The sequence below is a fragment of the Balaenoptera musculus genome, chromosome 11 (genome assembly GCF_009873245.2).
Source record: "Balaenoptera musculus isolate JJ_BM4_2016_0621 chromosome 11, mBalMus1.pri.v3, whole genome shotgun sequence".
Lineage (NCBI taxonomy): Eukaryota > Metazoa > Chordata > Mammalia > Artiodactyla > Balaenopteridae > Balaenoptera > Balaenoptera musculus.
In genome coordinates this window covers 65,237,186-65,251,716 of record NC_045795.1, presented here as the reverse complement: position 1 = coordinate 65,251,716, position 14,531 = coordinate 65,237,186, and the positions used below count along the sequence as shown (strand labels likewise).

Sequence of the window (14,531 nt, the reverse complement as noted above, 5' to 3'; positions counted from 1 at the left end):
TATTTTTGCAACCAGTGTCGTCCAGACACTATGCTCATTCATGCTCATGGCTTTATGTGCTTTAATTGACGCCCGCCCTGCACAGAGGCAGTAACCGACTGAGACCTCAGGGTACCTAGAAGGTTCAGCACTAACCGGATCCAGAACGGCTAGGCCGTTTCTGGGCATGGTCCCTGGTGGCTCTCTAAGGCACGCTCGGTGATTGGCTGAAGGAGCACTTCCGCAGGCACTTCCGAATCCGGGCCCGCCCCGAGCATCGGTGATTGGCTGGGCTGGCCGAGCGCGAGTCCTCTCGGGAGTTGTAGTTCTTGCGGCCCGGCTGGGGACGCCGGGAAGGACCATTGGTCTTACTTTGTCGCGGCCGCTGCCACCATGTCCCGCGTGTCGGTCCCTTGTCATGTGAAAGGCACTGTGGCCCTGCAGGTGGGCGACGTGCGGACCTCCCAAGGCCGGCCTGGCGTGCTGGTTATCGATGTCACCTTCCCCAGCGTCGCGCCCTTCGAGGTGAGCAAGCAAGTGGGCGCGACCGGGGCTCCTGGGCGGGGCTTATCTGGGAACTCGGGCGTGTCCCAGCCATTTAATCGTTTACCGAAAGCCTCTGCAGTACCTCGCCCATACGAAACAGTTAACCATTTATTTATTCCTTCAGTTAACACACAGTTACTAGAATGCAGCTTCCTCTTCTGTTCTCTTCAACGTCTCTCCCCAATGTCCAGAATGGCGCTGACACGGAAGTGCCGAGATAGTAGGTTAGGTGCTGGAAATACAGTTTTGAACCTAATAGAGGTGAGAGGTCGTTTTGTCCCTGGCCACTGGCTGGGTATCATTAGACAATGAGTTACCCCCAAACCTGCCTCCTGCCCATTCCTACAGTCCCTGCTGGAGGTCAGGTTCAAATCATCCCTCATCAGGATCTTCCCAGGGGCTCCAGTTTCCAGTCTCCAGTTGCCTTTCCACATCTGCTGGCAGAGTGACTGGACACTGCAAGACCTCAACACAGAGGGCAAAGTCCACTTTCTAATGGCCTGGCATTCAGAGCCACTCTGTGTCTTTGCCCTACTTGCTTCTCGGCCCCAGGCATTTTGTCCTGTAGTGTGTGGTTCTCCCCCAAGCTGTTGCTTACTCTAAGCTGGGAGACTTCATTACAGGGCCCAACCTTGGAAATCTGATTCAGTAGGTCTGGGGTGGAGCCTGTACACTTATATTTAAAAAAAAAAAAAAAAAAAAAAAATTTCCTTGAGTAATTCTGTTTTGTTGTATTTTGTTGTTGTTGTTGGTTTTTTTGGCCTCACCACGGTGGGATCTTAGTTCCCTGACCAGGGATCGAAACCCAGGTCCTGGCAGTGAAAGCACCGAGTCCTAACCACTGGACCACCAGGGAATTCACTCCTTGAGTAATTCTGATGAGTATCCAGTGATGAGAACTGCTTTAGCTAGGCTGAACCACTCTCTGTTCCAGGGGTGTGCCAGGTCCTGTCACCCCTTGGTGCTCCTTTGTTTATGCTACTTTACAGTTTCTACCTTTCATGGTCCACTTGATGAACTCATCTGTACATTTTCTGACTCATCTAGAGTTAGGGCTCTGACCACTTGCAGCATCTTGGACATGCGGCAAGATCCGAGGTCATGGTTTGTTTGTATGACGTGCTCATTTAGACTGTGAGTTCTAGGAAGGCAAAATCTCTTTGGGCCCCAGTGGATTCTTGTTGATATTGTTAGATTGGTAGAAGAGTACATTCCTAAGTGGAGGAAGAGATGGTGCTTTTGAACCCCTCAGGCCCGGGGACTAGGTCTGATTTGTTGTGGTGGGTTGTGTGTGCCCTAGTTGCAGGAGATCATGTTTAAGAATTACTACACAGCCTTTCTGACCATCCGTGTTCGCCAGCACACCTCAACACACACTCCAGCCAAGTGGGTGACCTGCCTTCGGGACTACTGCCTGATGCCTGACCCACACAGTGAGGAGGGAGCTCAGGAGTATGTATCGCTGTTCAAGCACCAGGTCAGCTGGGACTCAGCATGGCCAGGGCAGCCCAGATGAGGGCTCACAAGAGGCCTGGGGATTGGGCCAGGATACCATGAGGGAAGAGGGGTGGGCAAGGTTGGCCTGAATTGTGGTTCTTGGGCAAGTGCCGTGGAGGAACTACTTTTCCTTCTCAAAGGCCTGGGGAGGAAGCACCTTGGCTCATTGCTGGTTGGCTCCTGGGCAGTGAGCTGGGGCCTCGGTGGGTCCTTGTGTGTATGTGTCAGATGCTGTGTGACATGGGCAAAGTACTGGAACTACGCCTGATTCTGCGACAGCCATCACCACTGTGGTTGTCTTTCACAGTGGAGGAGCTGCAGATCTACCAGCAGGGACCAAAGGTAAGTGACTAGCTCAGAGCTGTTTGCTGGCCCTTTCTCCAGGAGGCTCCTAGCTATGGCTGGGAGGCCTGGGGGTACAGGTGGGAGTGGATGGGTAAGGATGGGGAGACTCAGAAGGAGTCCTTCATGGAAATTAGCCAGGTGGGAATGCTGGAAGCTCATGATGAGAGGTGAGGCCATGTCCCCATATCCCCTGACCTTTGGGGCTACCTGCCTTTTTCAGATCTGGAACATTCAGGTACCCAGATATACTTCTGTTCCTTGTCTTCGTGGGGCTTCCTTGTGCATAGCAGAAGAGCTTAGGTAGTCTTCTGCCCCTGGGACCTAAACAGGATTTTCCCAGTTTCTGGGGCTCAGGGGCCCTTCTCTCTGCCTTCAGGACCTTGGGATCTGGTTCCAGGTCTCTCCTACTCTGCCCGCCTCAGGGCAGTATGCCTTTGCTTTGCAGAGCCCTTCCATGACCTTCCCCAAGTGGCTCTCGCACCCAGTGCCTTGTGAGCAGCCTGCTCCCCTTCTTGAGGTAAGCCCTCACCCTGGCTAAGAACCATGTGCGAACAGCTCTGGTGTCCAGCACAGGCCCAAGGGGACCCCTTTCTGCAAGAATCTGGGGCTGGACCCAGGGACCTTGGTTCACTCTGTGCACCTTCCTCCTGGGATTTGAGGCATCTCTGTGTGGGGCCGGGCCACCTACTCCACATCAGGCCCCATCCTCATGCTTCACAAGTCATCTGGGAATGTCAGCTGGAGGGCCCCATAGCCCAACTTGGCCTATCTGGAGTTCTAAGGGCACTGCTGGGGAGAGACCCATGGCCACTGACCCCTCCTTCTGGAGCAGGGTCTCCCAGACCCCAGCAGGGTATCCTCCGAGGTACAGCAGATGTGGGCGCTGACAGAGATGATCCGGGCCAGTCACACCTCCACAAGGATCGGCCGCTTTGATGTGAGTGATCGCTTCCCTCTGCTTGGCTCCCGTTGGCCTAAATGGGTCAGAGCTGATGGTCTTTTGTGTTGCAGGTGGATGGCTGTTATGACCTGAACTTGCTCTCCTACACTTGAGCTGTGGCCCTTAGCCAAGACGTTGGCCTTCCGTGCCCATCCAGGCCCGGTTTGGGCCATCAGAGGCCGAAGTGCTGTCCCTGTGCATTCCGAGTGTTGCCTGCATGCGCATTCTGTCGGGACCATGTTCACAGAGTCAAGATTCTTGGGGGCTCACTGTGTTGCTTTAGCATGAACTCCTGGAGGGGATACACTCTGTCCTCACCTGACTGCAACCCAAAACTCCTCCTTCGCCCTCCCTAAAAACACTCCAGTTCTATTGCTAAGAATCCTCCTGTGCCCTCTGTCTCCCCTGCCAACATGCACATTCCTGTCTTCTGCCTGCTCCCTCACCCTGAGTGCAGTGGGCTGGGGTAACCTGCTAGAACCTGCTCTGTCTAGCCTTGGAAGACTGTTATAGCTTGGCAGTCGTAGTTTGGAAGCTTGAGGGAGAAACAGGAGCCGCATTTTTCCTTCTGCGCCCCCTAATGGTCTTCTTTCCCTTTGTATTATGCCCACAAAAAGAAAATTCGTATCTAAACTCTTCTGCTGCTTGCCTAGGGAGCCACACAAAGCTGGGAATTTGGGCAGCCTGAGTCCCTTGGTCCCTAAGTTGGCTCCTGGATGTGCGTTCAAATGGGTCTGCCCCCATCCATCGGGTCTGGGCGGGTGCCCTGGGCAAGGCTGGGGCCTGAAAATGAGTCCTGGGACCTGTCTGCCATCTGACAGAGCCCAAAGCACATCCTTGTCCCTCTTCCAGTTGCCCCCATCTAAGAGCCATGCTCAGTGTGATGAGAGATCAACCTCGGTGGTGGTGGTGGGGGCCAGGTGAGAGTTCTCATTGGTGTCTTTTAAGAGGCTGAGGTTTTCTACAACTCCAGGCCAGCAGCTGAATAAGACAGGCTGCTGTTCCTTATGAGAAAATCCTGCTTCTCTCTGTTTTTTCCTGGCTTTCTTCTGGGGGCTGTTATGAGGCAGTACTGCAACATGTGTTGGACCTGGAAAATTGGATGTTTGTGTGGCTCAACAGCTTTCTAGGGGAAGGGCAGCCACTTTTTGGTGGCCACCTTCTGATGTCACCTATCAGAGTTCTTGCAGGTGGTATCTGCCTGCAGGGTCATTTACTTAGCCCCATTCAGCTTTTGCTAAGAGGGTAATGATCAGTCTTGTGCTCAGGGAGTAGCAGTCCTCAGTGTGTATGTGAGTGAGGGGGGAGGTCCCTGGGATGGCAGGGACCCTGCTTCCTGCACAGCTGTGTCCCCAGCACAGGGCCTAGTGTGCAGCAAGACCAATAAATACTTGTGGAATGCATCACTGTGCTCGCTGCCTATGTTTGCCCAGTGAGAGAGCTGGAGACCCTCACATGAGGCCAGGTTACTGTGGCACTCTGCCTGCCGGGCTGACTCCACCCTCCTGTGCCCTCTCCACCCCTTCCCCTCCCCCCATGTGACCTTACACTCCTATTGTCCTAAACTGGTGATTCAGGCCTTTCAGCCCTTTGCAGAACTTTGGCCCTTTGGAGGCAGGGCAGTCAGCAGGGGGAGGTCTAGCCCCCAGCTCTATTTCTGAGTGGCTTAACTGGCTCCAACCGCCCAATCTGCCCTGATCAGATGGAAGCGCCCGGGGCTATTTCCCTGCAGCTGGGAGTCAATGCACTGTGTGCTCTAAAGCTGCGTCTGCCCTTGGGGCTGCCCACTCCCTCTTCTGATCCCCTGGGCGGGGGAGAGACCTATCTAAGCAGGGCCTGGACTACATCTCCCAGCGTGCCTGGCAGAGTGGTGGCCTCTGTGCGTCGGCTGCACCAGTTGCGGGCAACAATGCAGTGGGCTGGGAGCATGATGTCCCGTCTGCGCTCGTGTCTCCAGGCGCTCCCCTCGGCCCTGCGCCGTTCTCTCAGTAGTGCACAGGTGGGATAGAGGGTGCTGGGTTGTGGTGCCAATCTTGGAGGGTGGGGGAGGAAGAGGGCTGGGGTCTGGGGCCTTGGTGGCACTGAGCCCGGCCGCCCGCAGGACGTGCTCCGCAGGACACCACTCTATGACTTCCACCTGGCCCATGGCGGGAAGATGGTGGCATTCGCAGGCTGGAATCTGCCTGTGCAGTACCGGGACAGCCACGTTGACTCACACCTGCATACACGCCGGCACTGCTCGCTCTTTGACGTGTCCCACATGCTGCAGGTGAGCCAGGGGAGTGCGCTGATTGCTAGGCCAGGGCTTCCTCTCCCGTCCACAATGGTGCAACCCTCGGCTTTCTTTGCTGGGAGCTGGATTCCAAGGGCAGCCCTCTCAGAAGAGTTGGAGGTCTCAAGGGTGTAATGTACTATGGCCCTCAGTAAACTGACTCAGAGGGTCTCTTGATCATCTCGTGTCTCATCTCTCTAGCCTGCTCCCACTTAGTGGAGTGCCTCAACGTCCTGGGTTTTCCAGGGCTGCCACTCATTGTCATCCACTGTCCTAGGTATTGGTTTGGAAAAGGTGGTATTTCAGGAAGGTGCTGGGCCCTTTCAAGTTCCCTAACCTCCCTGAGTGCATCTCTTCTGTATTTGGCGGGTGTGGGGGAGTCAGAAAGTAGGGCTTCTGCCACTTGCAGAACCAAAAGACTAGTCAGGCACTTTGGCTGGATTGGACTGTGCTGTGGGTGGCAGGGAGGATGCCTCCTAGCCCCGTGGCTTTCCAGACTGTAGCTACTGCAGTGACCTGAGGCTTTTTGATCTCTTTCCCAGACCAAGATATTTGGCCATGACCGGGTGAAGCTGATGGAAAGTCTAGTGGTTGGAGATATTGCAGAGCTAAAGCCAAACCAGGTGGGCCTCTCTTTTTTTTTTTTAATTTTATTTATTTATTTGCTGCGTTGGGTCTTCGTTGCTGTGCGCGGGCTTTCTCTAGTTGCATCGAGCATGGTCTACTCTTCGTTGCAGTGCGCGGGCTTCTCATTGCAGTGGCTTGGCTTGTTGCAGAGCATGGGCTCTAGGGTGCGTGGGCTTCAGTAGTTGTAGCACGTGGGCTCAGTAGTTGTGGCGCACAGGCTTAGCTGCTCTGCGGCATGTGGGATCTTCCCGGACCAGGGCTTGAACCCGTGTCCCCTGCATTGGCAGGCGGATTCTTAACCACTGCGCCACCAGGGAAGCCCGGGCCTCTCTTTTATTTCTGCTCCATGAGTGTTCTTAGTCATAAGCCAGCAAACCAGTCTGAGTCCCTGCTTCGGGCCTAGGGGCACAGAGATGGATCAGACACAGTTTCTCAGGGCTTTCGTTCTTGGGGGACGGAGTCCCTGAGTCATGTCCAGACACCCAGCCATCTGCAGGGAGGGTCCTATCCCATCCCCACCACATCAAGCTGGGAGGCCAGAAACCCAGGTTCATGTCCTGTTCTGTGACCTTCCATGCTGCTAAACCCCTTGCAATTTAAAGTGTAGTCCTGGGAATTCCCTGGCGGTCCAGTGATTAGGATTAGGACTCTGTGCTCTCACTGCCGAGGGCCTGGGTTCAATCCCTGGTTGGGGAACTAAGATCCCACAAGCTGCGCGGCCAAAAAAAAAAGAAAAACGAAAGCGTAGTCCATAAACCAGCAGCCTCATCGTCACATAGGAGCTTGTTAGGATACACTCTCAGGCCAGTTCTTCAGACCTGCTGAATCAGAACCTGCATTTTAACAAGATCCCCAGGTGATTCATGTGACCTCTTAACCTCAGGCTCTTATACTGTCCATCCAGTGGGGAGGCTGAGGCCAGCCAGCCTCAGTGTTTTGGAGGGTTGTTGTGGAGCACATGGGATCATCAAGATAGACTTTGAAGCTGCTGCTGCTGCTTTTTTTTTTTTTGGCCATGCTGGATCTTAGTTCCCCAACCAGGGATTGAACCCTCACCCTCAGCAGTGAAAGCACCGAGTCCTAACCACTGGACCACCAGGGAATTCCCATAGACTTTGAAGCTTCTGTCCTGGGGTTTGGGGCACAGACTGAGTTGTCCTAGGTCTGGGTGGGACGAAGCAGCAAGTCCTAGGTATGGTGGGTTAAGTGTGAGAGGGGCTCTCTCTACTGAATGGGGAGGGGTGCAGAGGCCCCACCAGATCAGGGAGGTGTCCCCCAAGGTGGGGAAGAGGTGAAACCTTTCTCAGTGTATGAGGATCAAAAACCCTGGGCTTGTGCAGGGGCCTGGGCTGACCCAGCCTTGCTCCTTGCACTGCCACCCCTCAGCACTATGCACGAGGGTTCATGAGTTTGTGGTGGCTGACTGGGCCCAGGGGTGTGTTTGACTCACACTTGACCTTGGCCTCTTGGACCTGGAGGCAATGATGCTCCACTTTGATGCTAGGGAACACTGTCGCTGTTTACCAATGAGGCTGGCGGCATCTTAGATGACTTGATTGTGACCAACACCTCTGAGGGACACCTGTATGTGGTGTCCAATGCTGGCTGCTGGGAAAAGGACCTGACCCTCATGCAGGTATAGCCCCTCTGCGTCCCAGGTACCCTGTCCTCCTTGTTCACAGAGCAGCATCCTTGTTTTCCAGGACAGACCTGGAATGGATAAGGAGCTCAGACAATGGCTCTTTGAAAGAACAGTGGGCCAGAGCGGGCCCTCCCTGGAGCATGCTAAGTTTCAGTGGTGGGGAAGTGGGGGAGGTGGGGAGGTGAAGCTGATCCTGGCCCCTAAGTGAGCATCCTCTGGTGAGGATGGAGGGCTGGAGCCTGGTGTTAGAGCTAGCAGACCTGGGCTTGAGTCACCCCTACCACTTAGTAGTTATATGACCTTGTTAAGATGGAAACCAGCCTACTCTGCCGAGCTCTGCAGCACCTGGCCCGTGATAGGTGCTCAGTAAGGGGTCCCAGAGCAAATGTGGTATTTCTTTCCTTTCAGGACAAGGTTAGGGAGCTTCAGAACATGGGCAGCGATGTGGGCCTGGAGGTGATGGATAATGCCTTGCTAGCCCTGCAAGGTAAGTGGGCCAGGCTGGGTTTGGAGCTGACCTTTGCCTTCCAGGTTTCCTCTACTGCTTGGCACAGAGGCCGCGCTGCGCCGGGGGAAGGTGAGGATGGTGCACCATAATTCTAAGTTTGGTATCATGCCCTCCTTCTACCTGCCACAAGGCTCCATGGGCTGTGGGCAAGAGCATCTTCTCCCACCTACAGAGTGGGGCTTGCTCAGGGCTTGTTCTGGTCCCTAAGGGCTGTGATCCAGCTTTCTGGGGCACCAGGACCTGGACACTTGGTTATTGGCTCCCTGGGCCCAGGCCCCACTGCGGCCCAGGTGCTACAGGCTGGCGTGGCAGATGATCTGAGGAAACTGCCCTTCATGACCAGTGCTGTGATGGAGGTGTTTGGTGTGTCTGGCTGCCGTGTGACCCGCTGTGGCTACACAGGAGAGGATGGTGTGGAGGTTTGTCAAGAAGTGGGCACAGGGTAGTGCAGGGCATAGGACTCTGGGGCCAGCAGCCCATCTGCTCCCTGGTGTCCCTTGCAGATCTCAGTGCTGGCAGCAGAGGCAGTCCGCCTGGCAACAGCTCTGTTGGAAAACCCAGAGGTGAAGCTGGCAGGGCTGGCGGCCCGGGACAGCCTGCGCCTGGAGGCAGGCCTCTGCCTGTATGGGAACGACATTGACGAACACACCACACCTGTGGAAGGCAGCCTCAGTTGGACATTGGGTGAGCTGGGCTAGCGCTCAGGGAGGGGATCCTGAAGGCTGGAGTGACCCTTGATGAGACCAGCCAACCCCGGACTGCTTCCAAGGTTGTGTAGCCTGGAGCAAGTGGCACAGCCTCCCTGAGCCTTCATTTCCTGAAGGTACCACAGTGGCTTTGCCCAGTAGATATTGAGGACCCTCAGCAGACTGAGGTGGGGAACATGGCCTCCAAGACCAGGGGTCAGTAGGTGGATGGCTGACTGCACTGCAGGGGAGGAATGGGGTCCAGGGGCAGCTTGAGCGAAGGGGCCTTGATGCTGGATAGATGTCACTTGGGGTCCTTGTCACTAGGACCTCCTGTGGTCAGGGGTCCTACGGACTGTGGCTTAAATCTGATGTGTCATGTTCCAGGGAAGCGCCGCCGAGCTGCTATGGACTTCCCAGGAGCCTCGGTCATTGTTCCCCAGCTGAAGGGCAAGGTGCAGCGGAGGCGTGTGGGGTTAATGTGTGAGGGGGCTCCTGTGCGGGCGCACAACCCCATCCTGAGTACAGAGGGTACTGTGCTTGGTAGGTTGACCAGGGAAGTTGGAGAGCCCTTGTCTCTTCCCTAGGAGGGTGGGGACTCTGGGCTGGCAGGGTGGTGTGGACACGTGGCGTCTGCCCGGACAGGTGCTGTGACCAGTGGCTGCCCCTCACCCTGCCTGAGGAAGAATGTGGCGATGGGTTATGTGCCCTATGAGTACAGTCGGCCAGGTACCCTGCTGCTTGTAGAGGTGCGGCGAAAGCAGCAGATGGCCATGGTCAGCAAGATGCCCTTTGTGCCCACAAACTATTATACCCTTAAGTGAGGATGACTTGGAGCAGGGCCCTCTCCTCCAGGAGCCTTACCCTGGAGGGCATTCTACAAGGGGTTAGTCAGGAAGCTGAGGCAGAACACACTTGGGGTAGGTGGCTAGGTGGAGGCTGGTACTGGTTGTCTGGGTGACAGGGTCACACCACCTATTCCCACTTCATCCTGTGCCACTTGCAACTTCAAGACCCCATTTCTGAGTGACGGACCAGCCCACAGTCCCATTGACCCCACTCTTGCCTGCTGGAGAAGCATCAGTTCTGGCACCTCGCCCTTCCACTCTGCCAGGTGCTGCCTGTGGAGCAAAGGCTCACCTTTAGGGGGAGGAGAAAGCCTGCCCAACCTACCTCACCACGGTTTCTCACACTGCAAAGAGTCATTACCTTGGGCAGTGCCGGCTACCTCCTCTGGTTCACTTCCCATGAATTCAAACTGTTGCCTCTTCCTGGGCAGGGATGATTCCTGACTCACAGAGGGTTGGCCTAGTAGGGCTGTGGTGCCCGTGTGTAAACTTGGGGATGGCTGAGGTGGGCATGGACTCATTCTTCCACATTCTCCAGTTGGCCCAGCCTGCTGCCCAGTAGCCAGCCATGCCAGGCTCACCACCTGTTCTGAGCCCCAGGGCTGTTGTAGGGCAGGCTGGGCCTCCTCCCAGACTTGCCTTATCCTGGGCTGACCTTCGTCCCTGGGACTTACTACTGGACTCCACTGACTCCTAAAAAAAAATAAAACATTAAATGAGCTTCCTTCCTTCTTGCTTGCTAGAGTTCTAGCTTCATTGTTCTCTGTCCACAGGGTTCCTGGGGTGTCAGTCCAATGCCTGCCTTCCTGGCCCAGACTCAGAGTGGGTTCCCCTTGAGAGGGGCAGGTCTATAAGAACTAAAGGGGAGAGTGCCCCTATTGGGCACCACCACTGCTCCTCCAGGGAGCTGGCATCGTCTCTCCAGCTCTGCAAGTTGTATTCTGGGTGCTCAGGGGCAACAGCCCCCAGGGTGTTCCCTCTCCAGTTTCCCCTGTGCATGCACACTGTCCTGTCAATAACCACACAGCTGATGCACTTCCATGTTTAATAAGCCACATCCTCAGTTGAGCCTGGGGTGAAAGGTGGGACCAATTCTGAGTGTGGTGTTTGTTGTCAGTGGGTAGGCCTGGGGCTGCAGAACCATCATCCCACCAGCCAGAAGATACTCCGGAGTACTTGTGCATGAGCTCAGCATAGTCCTACTCCAGTGCACTCTGCAAAGACAGCCTAGGCAAAGGCTGCCAGATGGAAATGTGACATTTAACAGAGAGGAAGCAAGCAGTGGGACACTGAGGTAGCTGCTGGCCCAGCAGAAGCAGGCAGAAGTATGTCCATCAGGGAAGGAGGCAGGTCTAGGGCCACACTGCTTTCAGGAACTGGTGTTTGCCACTTATACCTTTGGAAGTTCCCTTGGCTCACTGTGGAAGTGGCAGGCCTGCCTAGTTTGTGGGCTCTTAGAACGAAGCTCCTCTGGTTCCAGGTCAAGATGGGAAGTGGTGAGGCTGCAGGGCACGATGGGGCCGCTTTGCACTAAACTGCTCAGTATGTCCCTTTGAGGGGCGGGGTACAGATCCACAACCCCACAGGCACTTAAGCAGTGGGGATGGGAGGTCACCCCCGGGACTCAGCCACTTTTAGGTACCCAGCTTCATTCTGGGAGGGGTTAAGAGGAATATGAGTACAATGAAAAGAGAACTTATATAGCCTGACTCACATCTGGAGAGCTCAGGATGAGCCAAAGGAGGTGGGTGTTTGGTGTCCACTGTCTTACACTTGAATGGCCAGCTAAGTAACCATAAAATATAAGGCTGTGTCCAGGCCAGGATTCCCTGGGTCCCTGCCAACAAAGCAAAACCAAATAAAGGAAACCCAAGGCTTAGGGGAAAACAGACCTGCCTTACAAATGTCAGAGCTGGTCATCCTCAGGCTTCCTCCCAGGGACAAATCTCTACAGGGTCACATCCCAGGGGGATGGGAAGAGGAACAGGAAAAAGCCAAGACAGAAAATGGACTGTTGCCATCCCCAACCCAGAGGCTTCTGAGCTGACCCCTGAAAGGAGAAGCATGCCTTCTCTCCTTAAGCCACCCAGATCAGGGTACAGGCAAACTCTTTACTGGCCCAATGCCTGGGGCTGCTGGAGGCAAGACCAAGGGCAGTGAAGGCCCAGCTCTGCAAGCACTGGCATACTCCCTACCCCCAACCTCTACCCCCGCTGCAGTCGTCCCTGGGGTCTGGGCAGCAGCAGAACCCAGTGTGGGAGCCAGCAGACCTGGTGATGTTCCTGGAGACCCCTCTGCTGCCTTCCCTTATTCTCTGTGGGTTTTAAGAGGTTCATTTGCTGCTGTTTCCCTGAAAGTGATAGAAGAGAAGAGGGGTTATTCCACGGACAGCACAACAGTCCCCTTGTGGGGGCTGAGCTGGGCTCAGTAAGTCCACACTATAACCTAGACCTCTCTGCTGAGCTTCCACAGCCCTCACTGGGTCCACCACTGTCCCCTGCAGACTTATTCTTCCTCCTGCTTCTCCACTTTGTGAATGGTGCTCCCATCCTTCGCCAGTTGCCAAGGACAGAAACCTGTGCAGTGGCAGGCCTCCTAATTGGCCTCTTGCCCTCTCTATTGGGCTCCTTTACCTATTTGCCATGAAGCAGGCAGTTATAAAAGCAAATTCGATCAGGCCATGGCTTTGCTGAGTCCAATAGCTCCTTGAGACTTGGGATAGGGTATTCCGGGTCCCTCCATTTCTTTATGTTTGAGCTCCAGCGTCACAGCCTTGTCTATCCTTCCAATATGTCACCCTTGTTCTTGCCTCTAGGCCTTGTTCTGTCCATTCTCTTTGCTTGGTACACCCCTAGCCTTTGCCCTCAGCTTAGGTGTCTGACTTGGAAGACACCAGCTCTGATGACCCTTGCCTCTGCACTGCTGCCCTCCCCTTTTATTAAAAAAATTTTTTTTTAAAATATCCTTATTGGAGTATAATTGCTTTACAATGTTGTGTTAGTTTCTGCTGTACAACAAAGTGAATCAGCTGTATGTATACTTATATCCCCATATCCCCTCCCTCTTGAGCCTCCCTCCCACCCAACGTGTCCCACCCCTCTAGGTCATCACAAAGCATTGAGCTGATCTCCCTGTGCTATGCAGCAGCTTCCCGCTAGCCATCCATTTTACATTTGGTAGTGTATATATGTCAATGCTACTCTCTCACTTCGTCCCTGCTTCCCCTTCCCCGCCGTGTCCTCAAGTCCGTTCTCTACATCTGCGTCTTTATTCCTGCCCTGCCACGCCACTAGGTTCTGCCCTCCCTTTTTAAATCTCTGGTTCCACCTGTGAGCAGGGCCTGGGTTGTTCTTGTTCTCTGGACCTAGTGTGGCCCCTGCCATGTGGTAGGAGCTCAGAGATCAACTGAATGAACGCTCTGATTAGTGAGTTCATGTTTTACAGATAAGAAGGCTGATCCTGATGAGTTCAGTCAGTGCACTAAGGACAGAGGCTCCTGCCTTTCTAACTGACGGGCTTACAGTGCAGTGGAATCTCTACATCTCTCACAGTGCAGTTGCCACTACATCTCTAAAATTGTGACAATAACGCCACCCACCCCACATTTCTGTATGAACGGCATACAGATGGGCTGCTCAGACATCGATGTCACTTGAAGCCTGAGCTCTAGTGCAGACCCTGGGGTTTGCTGCAAAGCTGGTGGCCTCCTACCCTGAGAACTCCCTTCCCCTGTCCTCAGCTCAGGAGTGGCCTCTGCCTGCTAAGCATGGGGTAGACATAGGAGTAAATTTACTCACCAGGAAGGAAAATGCGTGGAGCCATCAGGTGTGGATCCGTTCTGGCCGCCCAGACCTGGGGGCAGGAACACATCCAGAGCTGCAGCAAGCTGGGGGTGGGTATCTGAGCAGGCATCAGCCCAGGTCAGGTTAGAGGCCAGTGGTATTGTTTGATAGAGAGTGTAGTGGAGGCCCTAAGGGACTAGTGGCATTGTCTGACAGGGGTTGAAAGGAATTTATATGTGACGGGTGGACTGGTGGGGTTTCTGGCGTGAAATGGTATGTTGACATGGGTCAGGGTACAGCGTTAAGTTGTGATGAGGTTCTCAGGGGACCCACTGGTAGTCTGGGGGGATTCTGGGGAGCCCAAAGGTACAGTCGGTGGGGGAGGGGGTGGCCGGCCTACGGAAGTTGGTGGATCGTCTCACCTGGCCGGTGATACAGCCCGGTCACCGTACTCCCGTAGAACCCCCACGCCAGCTGGATGCTCAGGAGACTTAACACCAACCAAAGCAGCAGCAGCTTGAAGAGGGTCACGCGCATGTCCTGCGCCTCCCACTCCAGCAGGAACTCGCTGCCGAGGGCGCCCAGAGCGCCCAGCACCGTGGCCGGCAGAGCCTGCAAGGATTGCCCAGACCAAGGCTCCGCCATGACTGGCCGGCGTCCCAGCCAGGGGACTGTCACCGTAGTCCCCACTGCGCAGGCGTCTGGTCTTCCGGGTCCAGGCCCGCTAGTGCGCACGCGTAAACCCAGGCAAGGCGCGTCTACCCCGCTTGCGCGAAGAGTTGGCAGTTTGGGGAGGAGTGTTAAAACCGCGCACGCGCACCTACCCCCACCCTGCTTAAAGGATGAGTGACTCGAGGAG

At 55.0% G+C, this 14,531-nt stretch overlaps 3 protein-coding genes across 13 annotated transcripts; 2 read left to right on the top strand and 1 right to left on the bottom strand.

Annotated features, from left to right (window-relative positions):
- Positions 1 to 316: 316 nt before the first annotated feature.
- On the top strand, positions 317 to 4,710 carry NICN1 (nicolin 1). Of its 2 annotated transcripts, none has more exons than XM_036869216.1 (6): positions 317 to 504; positions 1,826 to 2,002; positions 2,251 to 2,364; positions 2,813 to 2,884; positions 3,200 to 3,304; positions 3,379 to 4,710. In XM_036869216.1, exons 1-6 carry the CDS (start codon positions 373 to 375, stop codon positions 3,418 to 3,420), a joined length of 642 nt encoding a protein of 213 aa, XP_036725111.1. In that variant the 5' UTR covers positions 317 to 372; the 3' UTR covers positions 3,421 to 4,710. The 2 variants fall into 2 exon arrangements, with proteins under 2 accessions (XP_036725111.1, XP_036725112.1); XM_036869217.1 differs by having other exon boundaries at positions 321 to 504; positions 1,886 to 2,002.
- Positions 4,711 to 4,803: 93 nt separating this feature from the next.
- Positions 4,804 to 10,628, top strand: AMT (aminomethyltransferase). Of its 3 annotated transcripts, none has more exons than XM_036869214.1 (9): positions 4,804 to 5,306; positions 5,409 to 5,576; positions 6,122 to 6,202; positions 7,711 to 7,842; positions 8,257 to 8,335; positions 8,630 to 8,775; positions 8,860 to 9,040; positions 9,430 to 9,585; positions 9,688 to 10,628. In XM_036869214.1, exons 1-9 carry the CDS (start codon positions 5,010 to 5,012, stop codon positions 9,864 to 9,866), a joined length of 1,419 nt encoding a protein of 472 aa, XP_036725109.1. In that variant the 5' UTR covers positions 4,804 to 5,009; the 3' UTR covers positions 9,867 to 10,628. The 3 variants fall into 3 exon arrangements, with proteins under 3 accessions (XP_036725109.1, XP_036725107.1, XP_036725108.1); XM_036869212.1 differs by lacking the exon at positions 8,257 to 8,335 and adding an exon at positions 8,380 to 8,425 and having other exon boundaries at positions 9,688 to 9,894; XM_036869213.1 differs by lacking the exon at positions 7,711 to 7,842 and having other exon boundaries at positions 9,688 to 9,894.
- On the bottom strand, positions 6,484 to 14,519 carry TCTA (T cell leukemia translocation altered). 8 transcript variants are annotated; one of them, XR_005021864.1, is made up of 5 exons: positions 14,095 to 14,513; positions 13,688 to 13,790; positions 12,161 to 12,240; positions 10,530 to 10,583; positions 6,484 to 6,605 (listed from the first exon to the last, which is right to left on the bottom strand). XR_005021864.1 is itself a non-coding variant. In XM_036869221.1 (4 exons), the coding sequence occupies exons 1-3, from the start codon at positions 14,315 to 14,317 to the stop codon at positions 12,198 to 12,200; spliced, it is 369 nt and encodes a 122-aa protein (XP_036725116.1). In that variant the 5' UTR covers positions 14,318 to 14,513; the 3' UTR covers positions 6,484 to 6,605; positions 12,161 to 12,197. The 8 variants fall into 8 exon arrangements, 7 of the variants coding, with proteins under 7 accessions (XP_036725116.1, XP_036725115.1, XP_036725120.1 ...); XM_036869221.1 differs by lacking the exon at positions 10,530 to 10,583; XM_036869220.1 differs by lacking the exon at positions 6,484 to 6,605 and having other exon boundaries at positions 10,519 to 10,583.
- Between the last annotated feature and the right edge of the window lie 12 nt (positions 14,520 to 14,531).

Excerpts from the sequence above, each read along its gene's own strand:
- NICN1 (XM_036869216.1), top strand. The coding sequence starts at position 373 with ATGTCCCGCGTGTCGGTCCCTTGTCATGTGAAAGGCACTGTGGCCCTG. Across the intron at positions 505-1,825 it reads CCAGCGTCGCGCCCTTCGAG|TTGCAGGAGATCATGTTTAA; the intron begins GTGAGCAAGCAA and ends TGTGTGCCCTAG. Across the intron at positions 2,003-2,250 it reads TATCGCTGTTCAAGCACCAG|ATGCTGTGTGACATGGGCAA; the intron begins GTCAGCTGGGAC and ends TGTATGTGTCAG.
- AMT (XM_036869214.1), top strand. The coding sequence starts at position 5,010 with ATGGAAGCGCCCGGGGCTATTTCCCTGCAGCTGGGAGTCAATGCACTG. Across the intron at positions 8,336-8,629 it reads TGCCTTGCTAGCCCTGCAAG|GCCCCACTGCGGCCCAGGTG; the intron begins GTAAGTGGGCCA and ends CCCTGGGCCCAG. Across the intron at positions 9,586-9,687 it reads TACAGAGGGTACTGTGCTTG|GTGCTGTGACCAGTGGCTGC; the intron begins GTAGGTTGACCA and ends CTGCCCGGACAG.
- TCTA (XM_036869221.1), bottom strand. The coding sequence starts at position 14,317 with ATGGCGGAGCCTTGGTCTGGGCAATCCTTGCAGGCTCTGCCGGCCACG. Across the intron at positions 13,791-14,094 it reads CGGGCTGTATCACCGGCCAG|ATACCCACCCCCAGCTTGCT; the intron begins GTGAGACGATCC and ends ATGCCTGCTCAG. Across the intron at positions 12,241-13,687 it reads TCCACGCATTTTCCTTCCTG|GGAAACAGCAGCAAATGAAC; the intron begins GTGAGTAAATTT and ends TATCACTTTCAG.